This window comes from Histoplasma capsulatum, assembly GCF_000150115.1.
Source record: "Histoplasma capsulatum G186AR genomic scaffold supercont2.4, whole genome shotgun sequence".
Lineage (NCBI taxonomy): Eukaryota > Fungi > Ascomycota > Eurotiomycetes > Onygenales > Ajellomycetaceae > Histoplasma > Histoplasma capsulatum.
In genome coordinates, this window is record NW_025544804.1 from 1,809,324 (window position 1) to 1,828,877 (window position 19,554).

A 19,554-nucleotide genomic window follows, 5' to 3' on the forward strand; every position below is an offset into this window, starting at 1 on the left:
GCTTATTTTCCAGATCTAACCCAATCCGCTCATCCATTCTGGCCATCTTCGTCCAAAACTGAGGATCAAATCTCTTATTCATTGGTTGCCACTAGAAACTTGCGCTATTTGTTATAAAAAGGTGAATGGAGAGGAAGTTAACACCCCAAATGTACTGTACAAAGAGTATTAGATATTCGACGAACATTTTTCCTCGACGGAATAAAGCCTTCACCCGTCAACTTAATGCCCGTCTAGATTTCAATGCTGCACTGATGATTCTCGACTGTTTCAATATCAGCCCTGCTAGTTCCACCAATGGCTTTGCTAATAGAAGTTCCATAATTTGTAAGCCCGCTTGAATCTCGCGGAAAATCCAGTTTCGTACCTCAATGGTAATAAGGGAGTCCAACCCGTCAGCTCCCAGTGGTTTTGAACGGTCGGACTTCATCATTATTATCGATACTTTTGTACCAAGGGGTCGACCACTATTTTTTTTTAACGGTCATGGACTGCAATGCCCCTAGACCTGTGATGCAGTGGTGTTGGCAGGTGTTCGCCAAATCACCTGTGGTTGCTGCGGCAAGTAGCCTGTGGAGTTCAGTATCATCGATCCAATCAACACTCAACGTGTCCGCAACGTCAGTCTTCCTTTGTTCGTTTTCTGCAAGATACCCAATTCCTTGGACTGGGCCTAAATCAATCGTAGTACAAGGCAAACCCACCGAGTTTCTATTGTGTCCAAAAGCTGACATAAATGTGCCTCCCGCGGCATATGCTGCTTGACCTCGGTTACCAACAAGGCTGGCTATTGAGGAGAGTGTGATGAATAAATCAAGATCGCAGTTTAATCCTAGAAATGCGTGGTGGATTTTCCAGACTCCAGCAACTTTGGGTTTCACGACAGCATCGTATTCGCTATAGCTCATGTGTTCGAACGATGTGTCCTGAATGAAAGTTAGTTGGTTTGAATATGTTGGCAATATTGGGAGATAAGAGGCGTCACTGACACGAAGAACCATTACGCCATATATGACCCCTCGTACCGGTGGAATATGTGGTAGCTTTGATACCAGTTTGCCTTCTACCTCTTCCTTACTACTAACATCACACTGGTATACGACGACTGTCGCTCCGTTAGCAGAAAGTTCCCTGACTGGCATCCCAACTCCTTGATCTTTGCTACCAGTTCGTGAGATGACAATTATACGTTGAGCCCCTTTCTCAGCTAGCCGCGATGTGATATTGCGGCCATGACTCCCGGTCCCGCCAACAATGAGGTAAGAGGCTTCTGGAGAGCACAAGGTACCTGCTTTCTTCCTTGGGCATACCTGTCATGGATACACATTAGCACCTGTAAGCTGTTCTCGAATTGATCAAACTAACCTTGACTAAAGCATTCTTTTCTGTTTCAATCACTATTTTTTGAATACTGCGACCAGCCTGCAAGCAATGGCATGCTTCTTGGAAATTGGATATTGAAAGGCAAGTGATTGGTGATACAGGCTTAGCAGCACCAAGGCCAAACATCTTGAAGCCTCCAGATAGCATCTTTTTCATCAACTGCGGGCGTTTGTTAGCCGGTAAAGTCAAATCCAGAGATGCAAAGCTCACATTGCGGTCGAAATTGGTCATTTCCAGCCTCAAATTCCGCATGATATCCTTCTTACCCATTTCAATAAATAGCCCAAAAGGGGCAATGCGTTCCCAACTCGCCCGTAATGTGTCCCAGCCAGAGAGTTCAATGCTACATCAACACCCGCACCATTCGTCGCTTTGCGAATTCCCTCAGCGAAAGGGGAATCACGACTGAAAAATTTCCGGTTTTCGTCGATATCGTGAGTTTCAATTAGGAACTTCTTTTGACTAACACTACCACCGTTGCAAAGATTTCTGCACTAATCGGTTTGGCCAAGATGACTGCCGCTGCATGAATAAGAATCCGTTCTCCAGACTGCAGTCGTCCAACTTCGAACAAGGAATAGAAGGCTGTGCAGAATGCAATCGGGATGGATGCGGCCACTTTGAGACTCAATTGTCCTGGGATTTTCCAGGCGCTTGTTCCTCGAACACGGGAATAGTTTGCAAAGGCCCCTTTTGAGACAACGCAAACCCGGTCACCAACTTCAAAATCCGCTACCTCATCTCCAACAGCAACTACGATGCCGCTTCATTCATTCCCTAAGTGACCATGCTGAAGTTGACCAATAGCAACCGTAATATCTTTGAAAATTTAGTCCAACAAATCGTACTTCTATTGCTATCTGATGGATCAAGAGTCGAGTGAAAGTATCCCCGCAGTGTATGCAGCAGGAATTTCGCCGCTAGAGTGACCAACCACAGAAACAGGATGCACTCCTCAGGAACACAGAAAGTTTGTCAAGGCTATTTGAAGGGCCGTACAAGCCGGTTGCCAAAGGGATGCTTGTGGGCTGCGACCTATACCACTCTTTTTTGATAACTCATCTTGGAATCGTTAGAAGAATGATAACTAAAAGATTTCAACATGTGGAATCTCATACAAAATCATAGAGAACTTAGAACCTAGATTGGTTAAGCACTGATCCGCCGCTTCCATTGCCGCGGTGAATACTGGATAATTCCCAAATCCAGAATGCGCTCTGTGATCGAAGGGGTAACATTTGCCAACATCGGAGGAAAGTTTAGGCATGATTGTTAGTTAATTTTCTGAGTATGGGTTTCCGATTACATTCACCTCTGCAAAGACATGGATATAAACACGTCTGGCAATATATTTAGATAGCAGCCACCAACTATAGCGCAAGTGGATCCACCTGAACGAATGCTCTGGCATGCTGCATGTAATGCAGTCAAGCTCGACGAACACGCAGTATCCATGGACATGCTTGGTCCTTTGAAATTGAAATGGCATGAAATTCTGTTGGATTGAAGCGACAATGCGCATGCGGTAGCGTTATACCGTGAAATATTTTCACTGTCCTTGAAACTGTTCAAATCGTAGTCTGAAAGCGAGGCGCCCACGAAAATGCCCACCTGTTCACCGGCCAATGATTTTAAAGTAATGCCTCCATTCTCAAGAGCCTCGTAGGTACATTCGAATATCACACGTTGTTCTGGGTCAAGAGACTCAGCCTCATGCTTGGTGAGATTGAAGAAGGGCGCATCGAAGAGCCCGATATCCTCCTTCAGAAAGTAACCGGCCCTTATGTTGAATGTTCCATTTTTGTCAGGGTTGGGATGACATAAGAAGCCGCACTGAACCGGTTCTCAGGTATGGTGGGCCATACGCTGCGGCGACGAGAGCCCAATTCCCAGAGAGTATCAGGGCATGTGGCATCTCCAGGATGCCGACAGGACATGCAACTATGGCCGCTGGCAACAAATTGTCTTCATCACAGTTGCCCATATCAATATCGATTTTCAAATTTGTCGTGGATGCAAAATAGAATATCGGCTAAGAATAAAAAGGCTTTCTATGGGAACTCGGAATGAACAAGTAACGTAGGGCTCCGGGGAAGTAGAATCCGACAGTTGGCTTAACGCGAGTTTTTCAAAGACGAGAAGGGATGGATACATCAGCGAAATATTTCTTGTCCTCGAAGTAAGAAAATCCGCAGAATGTGAAATAAAAAAAATATTGGGCCCTCTATTCTCGCACATTCCACAGACATCACCACTGAGCCGATAGGACACTTCAACCACGGTATCTCGAGTCATTTGGCTCACAAGGCTCATAACCAATTCTGTGGCAATTCCTAGGCCGGGAAACTTTTCGGTACGTGATCTGACTAGCTCCGGCTCGAATTTTTACTAATTATCAGATTTAATCTGAACGATCGGCAGCTAGCTAATACAGTGAAAATCGCTTTCGTCTGCTTTAGGTACGAATGAATATATTGTATAAGCTGGGACGAAGAGATGCATTCGAAGGGCTTACATCGGATAAGCCACCTATGCATCGATAGCATTATTATCAGAAAATATTCTCATTGTTGGGGTGCATGGCAGATCATACCTGGCATTAGGAAATCGTGAAATTGGGCATCCATCCAAACAAACCTACCAGCCAGAAGTTGAATTTGAAATATGAGCTCCCAGCATCAATCAAATAATCAGCTGCATTTTTGAGATATGTTGATTCCGAAAAACAAAACACTTTCATAATGCCTGTGTTGGTATAGTCAGCTACTCGAGAACGCCCCGTGTCACCAATATTCGAAGGATAGCATGCACCAGGCCAGCTTTTATTAAAATTGGTACGTATGTTTAGCCCTATAGGATGCCGTTCGATAAAGCAGCTCAATGGCTTCGCCAATGAAATAAATCCAGTTTCCTATCGCACAATATTAGATCGATTGTGGGTTGCCCAAAGAATGCTCGTGAGCATGGGAACACTCACAGCTCGCTTCCTGTACAGCTATGGAGTGCATAGCAATTATCGAAAGCGTGTCATAAGAAAACTGCGTTCTAATATCCTTCCTCCGTTTACTCTCCTTTTGGCGTTGTAGAATATCTGCACGCGTGACAATGCTAGTATTTTTGATCACAGAAGCTCAGGGAAATAGTTGAAAAAGACGAGACATAGCGCACACTTAAATGAAAGAGCACTTAAGAGTAAGATCTAGCTGCAAATATTCTGCATAATGCTTTGGGAGCTGGAAGGATACTCAAGATTGTTTGGTGTTTGTGAGCAGATGTTCCCTGCCGAGGTACCCCGCCATTGGCCAATGCATCCGCTCCCACGCATAATTAACCAGCGGTTATAAGAAGGGGAGCTTTCGGCAACATTGAGCGAAGGCGGGGCGTAGCAAACTCTGCCAGGTCGAGACATGAAGTCAAGATACGACATACACTTTAAAGGTCGAAGATAGGATATTTTGTTCAATACATGCTCCTCCCTTCTTTTTCTTTAACTTATTTCTAGAAAGCTGCGCCAGCTTATATATATCCAAAGGGGGGATATTAGGTCTAGAAGTTTATGCCAATTAAATCACATTTACTTCGATTCTAGTATTATACAGAATAATCATCTTCATAACCAACAATGCAAGCTGCCAATCGCCTCCGGACTGCGCTTCAAACAGGCAAAGGCGTGTCGTTTGGCGCATGGCAAATGCTTCCAGGCGCCAACCATTCACGGATCATGGCCAGGAGCGGCTTTGATTGGATCTGTGTCGACACGGAGCACGGAAACATTGCAGGTAAATAATGAAGCAGTGAAAACGGCGGATTGATTTTGTTCTCTGATATACGTAACCCCGTACTGCTACGAATTGGCAAGGGGGGAAGCCTCTAGCCTGGCACGAGCTCCTCAGTTATATATATATTGTGCAAATTATTAACTATTGTTGATTCTAGATGACCAAATGCACGAAGCCGTGGCTGCAATTGCCGCTACGGGTGTCAGTCCCGTCGTGCGAATTGCTGCTAACGAGTCGTGGATGGTTAAGCGTATGTATCCCTTTTCTAGAAGGATTCACTTATCACCCAGATCGCACGCAGGTGGTGTGATTGTTAATTCCAAGAATAGGTGCCTTGGACGCAGGAGCCCACGGAATTCTTGTCCCTCTCCTCCACACCGTAGACGATGCAAGGAAACTAGTGGAATCGGCCAAGTTTCCTCCCTTGGGCAGAAGAGGGTTTGGAAGCCCATTTTCCATGGGCTCATTTGGGAATCTTACTCAAACGGACTATTTGCTTCAGGCAAATGAGGCCTTGGTTACAATTGTTCAAATAGAAACCAAGGAGGCTTTTGAAAATGTGAAGTTTGCAGATATTTTTTTAATCAATCACTAAATCATCCTTTGACGGTATTTAAACGCCTGGCAAGCTGACTAGGGTAATTCGAGTGCAACGGATAGGTTGAGGAAATCGCCAAAGTTCCAGGAGTAGACGTGTTGTTGGTTGGTCCGTGGGACCTGGGAAACAATATTAGTCGGCCTGTTATGGGTGATTTCCATCCTGACTTGGTGGCTGCAATTGAAAGAATTCGCAAGGCAGCCGTCGACAACGGTAAGAAGGCTGGAATTTACAGCGCAGATGGCGATTCCGCAAGCAAGTACGCAGAGCAAGGGTTTCACATGGTAGGACGGGGCTTTTATATTCAAAAATTTCTTTATCCTTTTCGGCCTCTTGCATTGGATGCTGACGTTTATATGCAGATATCTGTGATTTCCGACGTCGCTGCTCTTCCTGCCCATCTGTCGAACTCGCTAAATACTGCTCGGGCGGGCTTATAAGGAGGTCAAATGTCCCTTGCGCGAGATATGGTAGACATGCACTTTAATATTTGATGATAGCAACATAATCACACATATTCGTAATTTTTATATCAATTATTCTACCTCCTTTATTGCCTTCTCAACTTCCTGCTCCGTAAATCGGTGAAATAACTTTTTTGGATCTGATAGAGTTTCGCCTCCGTCATTGGATGTAGAAAGGACTCGCTGAACGTGCAGCACAGGTACGTCAAACTCGTAAACGTCCTTCCACCGTTTGTTTTGTGGGGTCATAACATCAATTTCTGAATATGTGAATGGCTTCCTTTCTCGTAGCTTTGCTATGGTGTTTTTTGCCGTATCGCATAGAGAGCAATGGACGCGTGTGAAGAGGGTGAGTTGGGCATTTTGGAATAGCCGGATTGAAGTGCGCATCGTGTCGTGTTTAGGTAGCCCCTCTATAAAATTATATCAGTAATTAGCATGAGTTACATATGAATCAGAGAGCACATACGTGAGCCTTAATTTTCAAGATCAACTTGGGAAATATCGTTGTCTGCTTTGGTGTTGTCCATATTTCATTGTCTGGGGCTCCAGAAGCTTCGATGGTTTTGGGGAGCTAGCGCTGGCATAAGCTTCGTGATGTCGTAGTTAAATAATTCCAGAAGCACTTAACATCCCACCAATGGTTCCAATCTGCAAGCCAAACGGCTACAGGTCATCAACCGGCTCTTATAACGATTGAGGGATCTGTTTACTGGATCATAAAACGCTACCTAAAATATGGCGCAAAAATGTGTCCACAAGGGCTGCGGTAAGGTGTTTACGGACCCTGACGAAGTGTGCGTCTATCATCCTGGGCCGCCTGAATTTCACGAAGGGCACAAAGGTCAGTGTTCATGTCGTCCTGGATTTGGTTTTTACTAGGATGCGATATGAGACAAAACAGCTCAAAATCAAAGGAGAACGCCCCATGAACCGACAAGTGCAGAAATTCCTCGAAGAAGCGCTGGTAGCTGACAGAGATTTGCCGCTACAATACAGGATGGAAATGTTGTAAACCTCGCGTTCTCAGTTTCGACGAATTCCTGGCCATCCCACCGTGCACGACGGGGAAACATTCAACAGTCGATAACGCTCCAGCTCCAGAGCCTAAAAATGATGCCCCCGAGATAGCACCCGACACTACTCCGAAACATATTCCGATTGCCATCGGAAACACTCCAACCACTCTCTCCGCGGCAGGTGCGCATACCCCCAAACCTTCAACGTCTCCTCCTCCAGAATCAGAATCCGATGACCCATCCCTTGCGATTGAGGCTGGTGCGGCATGTCGTCGAAGAGGCTGCAATGGTAAATATTCACCTTCCGTTCCAAGGGATGACGAGAAATGCGAACATCATCCGGGTCTGCCTATTTTTCATGAGGGGAGCAAGGGCTGGAGCTGTTGCAAGCGCAGAGTGTTAGAATTCGATGAATTTATGAAGATAGCTGGCTGTAAGCAAAGGTCGAGGCATTTGTTTATTGGGAAGGCGAAGAAGACGGAGGAGAAGGTTGACAATATTCGGTGAGTTTCAACGAGTGTTTCTTCAGAAACCTATGGTATCGACGACAGATACATCTATACTCCATGTAGTCCCTTTATTCCTCTTGACGTGATATACCTTCATAAAATTCGGCCCGGCTTGCTAACTGCGCTTCGCCTTTACTTTGAAGGACCGATTTCTACCAAACCGCTACCTCCATCATGGCCACCCTCTACCTCAAGAAGATCGACAAAGCCAATGCGAAAGTCAACTTCACCTCGCCTACTACAATAGAATTGGATCTCCCGACCTCTGATAACAAGCGCTTCAAGGAAACCCTCATCCTCTACGCACCAATCGATACAGAGAAGTCCAGTTTCCAGATCATGGGCACGAAGATGGATTTGAACCTAGCGAAGGCGGACGGGACGAGTTGGCCGGTCCTGCGAAAAGATGATAAACATACCGGGGAGATCATTCAGACTGGACGGGCGAAGAAGGCTTGAAGTAGTATAAAAGGACGGTTGACGCAGCGGTAGTTTGTGTTTGAATATTTTTAGATAATGACATACGTGGATATGACGATAGGAAATCATTTAGGCGCGCATTTCATGGCCGCTGGCTGAATTAATTGAGGGGTTTTGTGAAGGGCGTAGGTTTCTGATTTTTTTTTTTTTGGGAGGAAACAAGTTAATTGATTGGAAAACTGTATCCTCAAGTGGATTCATGGAGCATCTGTCCAGCACTCGGGGGACGGAGACGATGTGAGTTTGCAAGATGCAGCTGAATTTTACGAGGCATAAAAGTGATAGGAATAATCCAATACGAATTACTCGGGATAAAATAGCATGCCGTTCTCCCTTATGTTTTTACACAGCATACGGAAATTACAATGCAAAATCCTAGCCCGACGGACACAAGCGTGGTACCAATACCGGCCATGATAAACAACAGAGAATGGCCATGATATGTCACGCCTCCTCCACAGCTAAAGCCCACAGGAAAATAAGCCCAGCCATAAAAGTTAATTTGGGAAAAAGGACGACGTAGAAATTGGTCTCCAGAGCCGGGAACGGAAGGAAACCCATTTCTCACAAAACAACACACAAATAAAAGTGGTGTAAGGACGGATAACCCTCAGCATGCCGCGTATTGCGGAGCTCTAGTTTTGAAATTTACATGGCTATGTAAACCTCTACTGATGATGGGGAAAAGAAGGAAATAGACCAAAAACAATCGAAGTGAGCGACAAGCTTTTATAATAGGAATCATGTGACATGGTGTATGAAAAGTGCACCAAGCCCTAACGCTAGGCTGTTTTGGTTGAACTTCTAACCTTACTTCAAACCTTATCAACATCAACACAACGGGGCAACGTTTTATCGGCTCGGAAAAGCGCGAGCCCTCCTTCGGGTCCCCAAAACAGTTTCACGAGCAAAACAGAGCTGCACGTAATGAGACTAGGAAATAGTAATCGGTTGCTGATGGTGTTGGAAGGTTGATTCATTGTAATTATCAAGCAGGCCAGGCGCTGCTTAAGGAGGGGTGGTCACGTGGCATTAAAGCGAGCGGGATGTCAACCAATCTTGCCTTTTCGTCTTGCCTTTCCTTCCCGCTCTCAGGGTGGCTACAGCCTATTATCAGTGAGGCAGGAGACCGATGTGCTGCAAATGCGTCTTTATGGTATGTGTGTATATAAATTGCAAATCAACGATGCCTTTCGGATGCCCTTGCTGACGTTTGACATGTAATGGCGGGGTGACACGAGCATGCAAACAATTCACCGAAATGATATATTGAACGTAGTATGTACCACTTGATCAGAGCCGCTTTTCTGATCGTAGGACTTGGCTGTAGTCTGAGATGTAACTCTAATAAACCTGGTAAGCCTACAATGCAATCCTGGCAGCACCACGTCCGTAGTGTGGGATTCCCGTGGGCGTGAGGGCTAGTCGGATTGCGCGTATCCTGCGGTACTACGGAGAATTTTAATCCCGGAGGTATCTTAGAGCTCCAGATGAGCACGAGACCAATTTCCCCAACAACTTCCAATTTCACTCGCTCTCTGCTCAATTTGACCCTATCCCCTCCCAACAAATTCTGCCTCTCCGGTATGTGTCCAGCAATCTGCAAAAATTGTCCTCCCTTTGCCGTATTCTGATTTCCTGATACTCGCGAACAAGACTGGCCACGCGTGTCTCCACTCTTTCAGGAACAGCGATCCACTCGCTGGCACCTTCACAAAGCGCCCCTTGAGGATCTCCAGCTTTTCTGTCTTGATGAAGAACGGTTGGACTTTCTAAGCAAATCTACAAAACTGCGACTGACCTTTTAGACTGTCTTTCTATCCTATCGTCAACTGACACCGAGTGTACTTTCATTATAGAGAAACCCTTTCAAATGGGTTCCAGAAACGAAGGCCATGCATCCCTGCGATACATCCCGTTATCATACAATCAAGCTGATTCTCAAGCCTCAGCTCTGAGGCTTGTGTTGACGTTAAACCCGCACTGGGAACATTCAGAAGGAGATATTGAGTTTATTAGATTTACGGATGGAATAACCAATACCGTATGTAATCGACAGTTGCTGCATTGAATGGAAAACCATGTGCTTATTATACCTGGCGTTGTGATATAGCTACTGAAAATTATAAAAAGGGTGCCAGGCCTTTCCGATGAACAAGTCGATAATGATGCAGTCTTGATGAGAGCCTATGGAAACCACACTGAAATATTGATTGACCGCGAGCGTGCGTAGCCTCCAAAATATCAGTTAGAAATTCCGCACTAAAAATTATTCTGTAAGCAGGGGAAACCAGATCTCATGCTCTCCTTGCTGAGCGTGGCCTCGCTCCGCCACTCCTTGCCAGGTTTCAGAATGGTCTCCTTTACCGCTTCATTCGTGGAAAGGTAACTTCGCCAGATGACCTTAACAACCCACGTATATTCAAGGCGATAGCCCGACGACTTGCTCAATGGCATGCAGTACTACCAATCAACGAGATTTCTCCTACGTCATCGCCCCAAGAAAGGCAGGAGACAACTTCTCCGGCCCGCCCAACTCTTACGCCCACAGCCTCAACAGAGGTGGATGATATAACCCCTGTAAAGATTCGACATGCAGGAACCAGTTTCTGGTCCGTTTTGCAGAAGTGGATTCTTGCCTTACCAGTGAGTACAGAGCAGGAGCGCTTGAGGCGGAGGAAGCTTCAAAAGGAATTTGAAAGAATAGTTGCAGAGTTCGATGATGATAAAGGACTTGGCAAGGGCGGGGTACTTCTTCAAACATACCCTCTCCAATACCTTCTAAGACGCTGATGCAATATTGTAGCTTGTATTTGCCCACTGCGACCTTTTGAGCGCCAATGTCATCGTTTTACCGCGCGGCGTCGACTCAACTCCCGCTAATGCAACTGAGGATGAAACTGTGAACTTCATCGACTATGAATACGCCACGCCATCACCAGCGGCATTTGATATTGCGAACCATTTCGCAGAATGGGCCGGTTATGATTGCGATTTCAACAAGATACCGACGCAGTCCGTTCGGAAGGAATTCCTCACTGAATACGTCAAGAGCTACGCTGAACATTCTACATTATCTGGAGCTAATCAAAAGGACGTAGTTGAGAAATTGTTTAAAGATGTTGATCGATTCCGTGGAATTCCTGGCTTCTATTGGTATGGAACGAAGTATTTCATTGCTTTTAGCTCAAAATTGAGGACGATAACTAATATTCAAAATCAACAGGGGTGTATGGGCGCTAATTCAAGCGACAATTTCCCAGATCGATTTCGACTATGCGTCTTATGCTGAGTTGCGGCTGGGTGAATATTGGGCCTGGCGTCGTGAGATTGATGGAACACGTTCACAAGCAGGCGAAGAAATGCCCTTACGAGAGCGACGGTGGGCACAAGAGGCATAGATGAGCTCATTTATCAATTAAGTGATTCGTCTGCGATCTCTTTCCTGCTAACCAAGAATTATAATTAGTTGATTTCGTTTTGCTTTGACTTCAGCCAACAGCATGTTGGCCCTCCTATCATCCTATTCTCATTTTAAAGCCGCGTTCTTTATGTTTGTTCCAATCGCACCCTTTACAGCAACATACACCTTAAAGGTATTATCCCCATTATGTTCTGTTACTCGCGAACGACATCGGTATTCACCTGAGGCTGTGTTTGCCCAAAACATAAGCGATTATATCAAGAAACAGGATGCTGCAGAAGCGCACTGTTTAAACCCGGGAGCCTGCGCGTTAGATTAGGGAACTAGAAATGATGTTATTTGCCTTCAACGATCAACTCCACAACGAAGGATATGACTTTAAATTCATCTCATGCACTGGGTTCTGTTTTGCGCTCTTTAGGTATATCAATACAGTATTATATTTTCAGCTTCTTGTGCCGCGTAAATGGTTGTGACTAGATAGATGCATTGAGATTTTGCGAGATATGAACGGGGATAACACGGTATGTGGCAATATATATATTTCAACCACCCCACCGCACGGTCTATGATGAAACAAAATCATCAACACATTGGTTGCAGTGTCAGCTGTATTCAACCATGGTAGTAAACTAACTTCGTCCAGGACTCGGCCCTTCTCGCATGCTCAACCCCCGGTCTGCAAGTCGTCCTCGAGAACAGCTCTAAGGAGACCCAGCCTTCAAACCCAAGTTCAAAGAAAGCCTGAGAATACCCAGAATAGGAAGATACCCACCCAGATCCTCTTCAAACGCAAAATGCGTGCATTTCGTGACCAAGAGATCCGACTCGGCTGCCCGAGACATGCTATTCATGACCACTAACCAACGGCCTCTTCGGCCCTTCCGCATCCACAGCGTGTGTTATAAAACTCCCTCCGTATATCAACAGCAGCCACAAACCGTGCCAATGAAAGCCTCAAAGCCGCATCCGCATTAATCACCTTCCCACCCCTTGCCACAGGACCCGCATACACCGGTCAGCCAAGTTTAATGTTTCCTAACAAAATGTCAAAATTCAGGCTATTAACACTCTGCACAGCCTCCCAGAATGCATCCCACGTATCCACATGCGTGCTCCACACGAGAGCCTCGTACACGCACCAAGCATGCGGCGACTCCTGCGGCCTCTGCCCCAAGGCCCTTCATATCCCCATAAATAACATCCTTATCTCCCGTCGTTCGCCTTTCCCATCTCCGGTTCCGGAGCCAAGAAATTCGCCAGCATCTGGATCATATGCCTCTCCATGATCTCCACCAGCTGAAACTACAGCGTTAGCTTCTCATTGAGCAATCTGCGGTGCTCGACACGGCCCAGCAGGCCTTTGCGGAAGAGGATGGGTTGCAGGGTTTCGATTTTTAGATTGTATTTGTCGTATAGGTGGCATATTTCGCGGGCTGCGGGCGGCTGGTTGGATTGGGTGGGCCGGGCATGGTGCTCGGGGTCTTGTAGAAGGATTCTATGCGCTTGAAGGTGTGGTGGGATGCGTGGAGAGTCTTGTGCGAAGATCGTTGGCCCAGGCGCGCGCGGGTGAGGGATCTGGATGAGATGCGGGGTCGGTTTGCCATTTTGATTGTTGATGGCAATAATAACATTGTCTCTCTGGCATTTCCTGCTCGTAGAAGTTCGTCATGTTTTTATTGGATTTAATCAATGATGCCGGTTTTTGGTCTGCCATTCTCTTTTATACGTATTTTTGTGTTTACTTCTTTACTTTTCTTTTCTTTTCTTTTATTTTTACTCGGGGTTCTATATCATTCTTGACATATGACCTCTTCGCCACCATGTTTATTCCCACCATTCTCTGGCGATCGATCCAGTGAAATTATACATATTTTCAATGGCTTTGACGAAGCAATTATGCACTATGCGCTCAGAGAAACACTCAAAGGGCAACCTGATGAAGCTGCAACAACTGGATCAATCACAAAACTATCTCTAGAGCAGACCTAGATCGAGCGAAAGTCAAATGATCCATAACAGTGTTAATCTACCTCTACACCTTGGTTTTCACGTGTAATTGTGTCCTTCGTAAAGGTTAAAAAGGAGGGAGAGACCGCGGCATCCACATCATCGGGACTTCGCACCGTTGAGATATGGTGGCGGCGAGAGAATTAAACAATACAGTAAGTGAACGATTATCCGTCTGCATCATGTCAACTCTGTAATCCTCTGTGCGTGGATTGCTCCTTGAGGCTGACGCAACTGGTTGTTCTATATGAGGATTTACCGTCCGGAGGCGTTTCATAACTTGAGGACTAAAATTTGATGGGCCGAGCGATGAAGCCGCAGCCTCTAGGCGGTTGACAAAGTGGCGACCACTTATCGCAGAACAAGGAGAGAAGGAGAAGAGAAAACAAAGCATCTCGATTTTTGCCCATCTGAAGCCCAGTCGCATATATACTACCGAGTAATGTCCGGCATATCATTTCGACTAGGTTATGAACAGTTCGATGGGGTTGGAGTACAGATTAAAAAGAACAAATTATATATATCAAGCAATGTATAATACACGAAGTGAACTAAAAGGAAACAATAATAAACTTCTTGACCAGGATTCGCGCCTTTCTGAGAGATGTATGCATAGCCATAAAACTTAGTCCTCGACGTCAAATTTAACTCATCAAACAAGCTTTTTATCTCAGGAATCCCTTGCAATGTGGCTATGCTAGCAAGTTGTAACTTACCACGGCAGCCTATAGTGACAAATGTGTCAAATGGGTTTTTTTGATGTTTTCCACTGTAATTACTTAATTCCACTTACAGACACTCATTGATAGAAATTTATACTAGAAAGCAATGCACCTTGAATACTATAAACACATTTTAAAACAGTGAATTTATGTCATTGTAGATATTATCACTAGATATTATCACAAGATATTATCGCTAGATATCATTGCTAGATATCATTGCTAGGTATTATTGCGAGATATCATCACTAGATATCATCACTAGATATTATCGCTAGATATCATCGCTAGATATCATCGCTAGATATCATCGCTAGATATCATCGCTAGATATCATTGCTAGGTATTATCGCTAGATATTATCACTAGATATTATCGCTAGATATCATTGCTAGGTATTATCGCTAGATATTATCACTAGATATCATCACTAGATATCATCACTAGATATCATCACTAGATATTATCGCTAGATATCATCGCTAGATATCATCGCTAGATATCATTGCTAGGTATTATCACTAGATATTATCGCTAGATATCATCACTAGATATCATTGCTAGGTATTATTGCGAGATATTATCGCTAGATATCATTGCTAGGTATTATCGCTAGATATTATCACTAGATATCATCACTAGATATCATCACTAGATATCATCACTAGATATTATCGCTAGATATCATCGCTAGATATCATTGCTAGGTATTATTGCGAGATATTATCACAAGATATAGATATCATCGCGAGATATCACTGCTAGTATATATATATACTGTGGTTTCCACACTATGAGCTGGTGGTTGTAGTGTATAGATAATGGGTTCAGTGGCCACATCCACTGTGGGCCAGGATGTATATATATATATCACGATGAGCACAATGATTCAACAAATGATTATGTTGACTTTTTGCTATGAATAATCTAGTTATCATAGTACTAGCTTATTATATTTAGTGATGATATTCATGATGATATCTCGCGATGATATCTATATCTAGTGATGATATCTAGCGATGATATCTAGCGATAATATCTAGCAATGATATCTAGCGATAATATCTTGTGATAATATCTTGCAATAATACCTAGCAATGATATCTAGTGATGATATCTAGCAATGGTATCTAGCGATGCCGATGATGATATCTAGCGATGATATCTAGTGATAATATCTAGTGATGTGGTTCCCCACTATGCTACAGCTGGCGGTTGCAGTGTATCAGTGGTGGGTTCAGTGGCCATGCCCACTGTGGGCCGGGCTACACCACCACACCCATGGGTATATATATCACTATAAGCACAACCATTTAACAAATGGTTATATTGGCTTTTCACTATGGATAATCTAGTGACTATCAGTGCTATCTTATCACAGTGATGATATATATTGAAGATGATATCTAGCAATGCATTGCTTTCTAATAATCAATAAGCTCTATTCAATTACAAATAGAATGAATATGATAGGTGTGTGTACATTGTAACACTAGTATAAAAAACCCATTTGACACATTTGTCACTATAGGCTGCCGTACTTACTAGCGACTTGAGCCGATGCCGAGGCTAAAGTATTTTTCATACGAACTGGTTAACCGACGTAACTAGTGGGGGCTCCGCTGGCAATTGAAATTGAAAAATTAATACATGGGCAGTCACTGTATATTTGAAATTGGAGTGGCTGATCGATGCGGGGATTATGGATGTATCTAGGTGTATATGGAGTGAGTGAACAGAGCGTGTATGGAATTTGGCATTTAAGTCCACTGGCTGTGTTGATGATATCGGCCACTATGTCTTTTCTTTCATCCTGAGAACTTCTCTATGCACACGTTTTAATTTCCATTAGAGAAGAAGGGAGTAATCGGCCCAGTAGACCGGCTCTAGATCAATTCCCACAATTGTCTCCTGGAATGTTATTAGGACTGGGATGACACGATAAAATTCCGACCTCCTTAGCCAGGAGTAGGAACAAAAGAAAAAAAAAGAAAAGCAAATAATCACACATGGTTGATAACCAGTCTCCAAGCTATATGTCCGAGAACAGCATTAGAAACAACGGGCCGGACGCCATAGCTTTGGAAAGATTCAAGTTGTGCGAACTAGCGGAGGGATTGGCAACATATTAGTAGGTTGGAAACACATCTACCCGCCTTCATCTTCGTTCCGACTTCCAAAATTGAACGCCTGGTCAAACAAAAAACGCAAACCAATTAATCGTTCACACCCCACACCCTAGCGGGGCGAGAAACCCTGAATTGGGGAAAAATCTAGGGTCTATCTTCCACTCGGATGCACACTCAAACACGGCCCCGACTGGTTGCGTAGCCCACCATGCCTCCAAGGAGTCCCATCTTGGGATGCGTGTTCATATATGCACCGCATCCACGGCATTACGGCCGATAGCAACCTGGAAGCCACACGGGCCGTGACGAAGATGAAAGCAACCATCACACGGCGCTTCAGAAGTCTACCCGAAATTGCGCTGCAGCAGCCGTTGATATCGGATACTTGCTGCTTCAGCTACCTTTGGGACAAAGGTTGAGGGAGGGCAGGCGTTGGGGGTGGCGATTTGTCCAGAATTGGTACGCAAGGATGGACTGCCGGTTCTCAATGACGGGCGGCTCGCGGCGTTCCCATGGGATGTTCAAGGTAGTGAATGATATGCCGAGTCATTGACGGGGTGGGAGTCACGCCAATGGGCAGAAAAATGACGTGTTGCACTGGCGATATTTGGTTCTGTATGTGGCTTCCTTAGAGTGATCGCAATGTCGTTGATTGTATTTTCCGTGGTTTGAAATAGATTTTCATTGGCAGGTCGCATCAACCCATTTTGTCTTTATCTAGAACATATTGAGATACGGCATTGAGCCATTCAATGGATGCAGATTCCTCGGCCGGTTTTTTTCCTCTTTTTTTTTGTGCCACTTGGCCATCTCATCTCTACGGCTACAAGGGTACATACCATTGGACCGAACTCTAATTTTGTGGCAATGCACGGTACCATGAAGACCTGAAAGCGATACCGAAGAAGTTAACAAAACGGACCAAGGAAGCATTGGGACCCCAGGTGGAATTTTTCCGAGCTCCAAACCTGCGGATGATATGGACAGCCTATTTTCCTCATGATTTTCTGAAGCGATTGGGGAATGGAAAGCCAAGAAACAAACAAAAACCAAAATAAACACAACAAAGCAAAAACAAAACAAAACAAAACAAAGAGTCAAAGGCTTACTATACGAAGTCTATCCTTTGTTCAGGCGGCCTTAATTATTGGAAAATGGTTGCACAGTAGATAATGCAAAACTAACAACATTAATGCTATAATTGAAAATTCAAGTAAAAATGCAACAAGAAAAAATAGCACCCCCCTGCCAAAAAAAAAAAAAAAGAAATTAAAATTAATAAAAAAGGCAATAAGGAAAAGAAAAACGAACCAACCAGCTATGAACAAAAACCAGAAACACCATGAAAAACTAACCATGCAAATCAACGTCAAAAATACAGTCGGGTGGTTCACGTTTTGTCAGTTCCGCCTTTTTTCGCTTTTTGGCAGTTTTGATCTCATCAAGTCTTAGCCCAATCTGTCCAGAACTGGGCCGCATTCTATTACAACAGAAGGGCGATAATGCTTGCGAGGATCACGCCGAGAGCGACTGCACCGACTCGGCTAGCGCCACTTGAACTCCGACCTGGGAGTTGCAAAGTGAATACAGGTGGGAAAGCCTGGGAACCATTGGGATTCAACGTGAAATTGCCACAGTTGATTCGTGTGCCGTTGTATAGGTGGACAACAATGGAACGATTGCCGACAAAGGAGGTCGAGTTAGGATTTGTTGACAGGAAAGGGTCAAAGAATTCAGTTGTCCAAACAGTGCCGTTTCTCACACCGCCGATGTCACCATACTTCCCCGACAAATCACCACTTTGGCAGGTCACCAGGTCTGTTCGATCACAGGGCGGCGCATCAGCGCGCAGGTTGGGAGAAAGATGGGGCCCAGCCGAGAGGCAGTCCCCACTCGCGTTCACAGGTTGCGCATGAACGTGCCAGGCTAGTGTGCGATTCTTGCGTTAGAAAATTATATAAAACCCATTTTCATCAAGAGGTTAGTTCAGGTTGGTACTAACGGAAGGGACCCTGTTCTGTCTCATTTGGGAAGCCCGAGAACATAGCAGAGATGAGCACGCCCTCTCCACCGGGTCCAGAAGTAATGCTGACATTTCCACGAAGATCGGTGGTGGTTTTGTTCAGCAATTGTGCAGTGTAAGTTACGTTAGGTGGGTTGTTAGTGCTTTGCACGTTAGGGCGGAATCGCGAGCCCTGGGCCATGCTGAGGCCAACACCCAGTGCCGAGCAGGCGAGGAGAGTCGAAAGTCGCATTATGAGATCAGGGTGGGATTGGCTGTATAGATGTAATATCAGTATTAGAACATCCTCAATAAACAACCATTTACGACTTACGTATCGGTAAGGTAGGTGGGGGGTGAAATAAATGCCTGGGGTGCAATAGCGCAGCTGAGAAGATATGCAACTATTGTGGATATATGAGATAGAGAGGAACTAGCGAGAAGAGAGGAAGAATATACCAATGCGGGAAGCGTATTAGGTCGCAGGGGGTTTGGCCCTTTATGAAGACCACAGGCGGCGGATGCTTCTGAAGATTAGCTTTGGATCAGTAAAATAAACTCAGGGTGTCGCCGCCCCCCCGAGTTACCTACATACCCATTGGGATGATTGTTTTCGGGTTTTGTTATTGCTGAACCACACACAGCCTTGTGGGTTAGCAAAGATGTTCCCCCTCTCCCACCCCAAAGTTCAGTCCAGTCTGCAAGTTCATATTACTTTCTTTTTGTTGATCTGCAACACCAATCACACCGATCACACCCCAAGCCCCTTGGAGAATTGCTGATAAAGTGCTGATTATTGATTGTTGTTTCATTCTAACCCACCAGGGTCAAAGAACCCCAGGCCATAAACGGGCACCTTTGCTCCGCAGATTCCACAGCATCGACAGAAACTCTCGAGAAGGCTCAGCCAATAGTACCCACAAACACCCCACATGTTGCCAAAAATAAGCCGCATTTTAGCTTTTCCCTGTGGCTAAGACCTCCAAGGTTACTTCTCAGCGGGGTTTCAACTTTGGCTCACGGCAAACCAACCTG

The 19,554-nt window shown here is 44.9% G+C and overlaps 9 protein-coding genes across 9 annotated transcripts; 5 read left to right on the forward strand and 4 right to left on the reverse strand.

The window, feature by feature from the left end:
• Positions 1-217: 217 nt before the first annotated feature.
• HCBG_03642 (polyketide synthase) lies at positions 218-4,792 on the reverse strand (the record flags this gene model as incomplete). The annotated part of the gene is made up of 12 exons (XM_045430691.1): positions 218-467; positions 493-1,310; positions 1,366-1,726; positions 1,851-2,136; positions 2,383-2,426; positions 2,502-2,600; positions 2,696-3,163; positions 3,249-3,415; positions 3,631-3,753; positions 4,025-4,202; positions 4,361-4,378; positions 4,716-4,792. The coding sequence occupies 12 exons, from the start codon at positions 4,790-4,792 to the stop codon at positions 218-220; spliced, it is 2,889 nt and encodes a 962-aa protein (XP_045288834.1).
• Positions 4,793-5,005: 213 nt separating this feature from the next.
• Positions 5,006-6,200, forward strand: HCBG_03643 (HpcH/HpaI aldolase/citrate lyase family protein; the record flags this gene model as incomplete). Its single annotated transcript, XM_045430692.1, has 5 exons — positions 5,006-5,162; positions 5,320-5,412; positions 5,492-5,721; positions 5,823-6,044; positions 6,123-6,200. 5 exons carry the CDS (start codon positions 5,006-5,008, stop codon positions 6,198-6,200), a joined length of 780 nt encoding a protein of 259 aa, XP_045288835.1.
• A 55-nt stretch (positions 6,201-6,255) lies between these two features.
• On the reverse strand, positions 6,256-6,715 carry HCBG_03644 (glutaredoxin domain-containing protein; the record flags this gene model as incomplete). The annotated part of the gene is made up of 2 exons (XM_045430693.1): positions 6,256-6,637; positions 6,694-6,715. One exon carries the CDS (start codon positions 6,612-6,614, stop codon positions 6,297-6,299), a length of 318 nt encoding a protein of 105 aa, XP_045288836.1.
• A 247-nt stretch (positions 6,716-6,962) lies between these two features.
• HCBG_03645 (CORD and CS domain-containing protein) lies at positions 6,963-8,211 on the forward strand (the record flags this gene model as incomplete). The annotated part of the gene is made up of 4 exons (XM_045430694.1): positions 6,963-7,068; positions 7,129-7,191; positions 7,224-7,746; positions 7,896-8,211. The coding sequence occupies 4 exons, from the start codon at positions 6,963-6,965 to the stop codon at positions 8,209-8,211; spliced, it is 1,008 nt and encodes a 335-aa protein (XP_045288837.1).
• A 1,676-nt stretch (positions 8,212-9,887) lies between these two features.
• Positions 9,888-12,105, forward strand: HCBG_03646 (ethanolamine kinase; the record flags this gene model as incomplete). Its single annotated transcript, XM_045430695.1, has 5 exons — positions 9,888-10,276; positions 10,346-10,457; positions 10,514-10,980; positions 11,039-11,388; positions 11,459-12,105. The coding sequence occupies 5 exons, from the start codon at positions 10,106-10,108 to the stop codon at positions 11,631-11,633; spliced, it is 1,275 nt and encodes a 424-aa protein (XP_045288838.1).
• On the forward strand, positions 11,986-12,519 carry HCBG_03647 (uncharacterized protein; the record flags this gene model as incomplete). Its single annotated transcript, XM_045430696.1, has 2 exons — positions 11,986-12,077; positions 12,303-12,519. 2 exons carry the CDS (start codon positions 11,986-11,988, stop codon positions 12,517-12,519), a joined length of 309 nt encoding a protein of 102 aa, XP_045288839.1.
• A 442-nt stretch (positions 12,520-12,961) lies between these two features.
• HCBG_03648 (uncharacterized protein) lies at positions 12,962-14,093 on the reverse strand (the record flags this gene model as incomplete). Its single annotated transcript, XM_045430697.1, has 2 exons — positions 12,962-13,307; positions 13,783-14,093. The coding sequence occupies 2 exons, from the start codon at positions 14,091-14,093 to the stop codon at positions 12,962-12,964; spliced, it is 657 nt and encodes a 218-aa protein (XP_045288840.1).
• Positions 14,094-16,397: 2,304 nt separating this feature from the next.
• HCBG_03649 (uncharacterized protein) lies at positions 16,398-16,936 on the forward strand (the record flags this gene model as incomplete). Its single annotated transcript, XM_045430698.1, has 2 exons — positions 16,398-16,519; positions 16,720-16,936. 2 exons carry the CDS (start codon positions 16,398-16,400, stop codon positions 16,934-16,936), a joined length of 339 nt encoding a protein of 112 aa, XP_045288841.1.
• A 1,064-nt stretch (positions 16,937-18,000) lies between these two features.
• Positions 18,001-19,453, reverse strand: HCBG_03650 (Cu-Zn superoxide dismutase; the record flags this gene model as incomplete). The annotated part of the gene is made up of 4 exons (XM_045430699.1): positions 18,001-18,443; positions 18,520-18,794; positions 19,115-19,148; positions 19,342-19,453. The coding sequence occupies 4 exons, from the start codon at positions 19,451-19,453 to the stop codon at positions 18,001-18,003; spliced, it is 864 nt and encodes a 287-aa protein (XP_045288842.1).
• Positions 19,454-19,554: the final 101 nt, after the last annotated feature.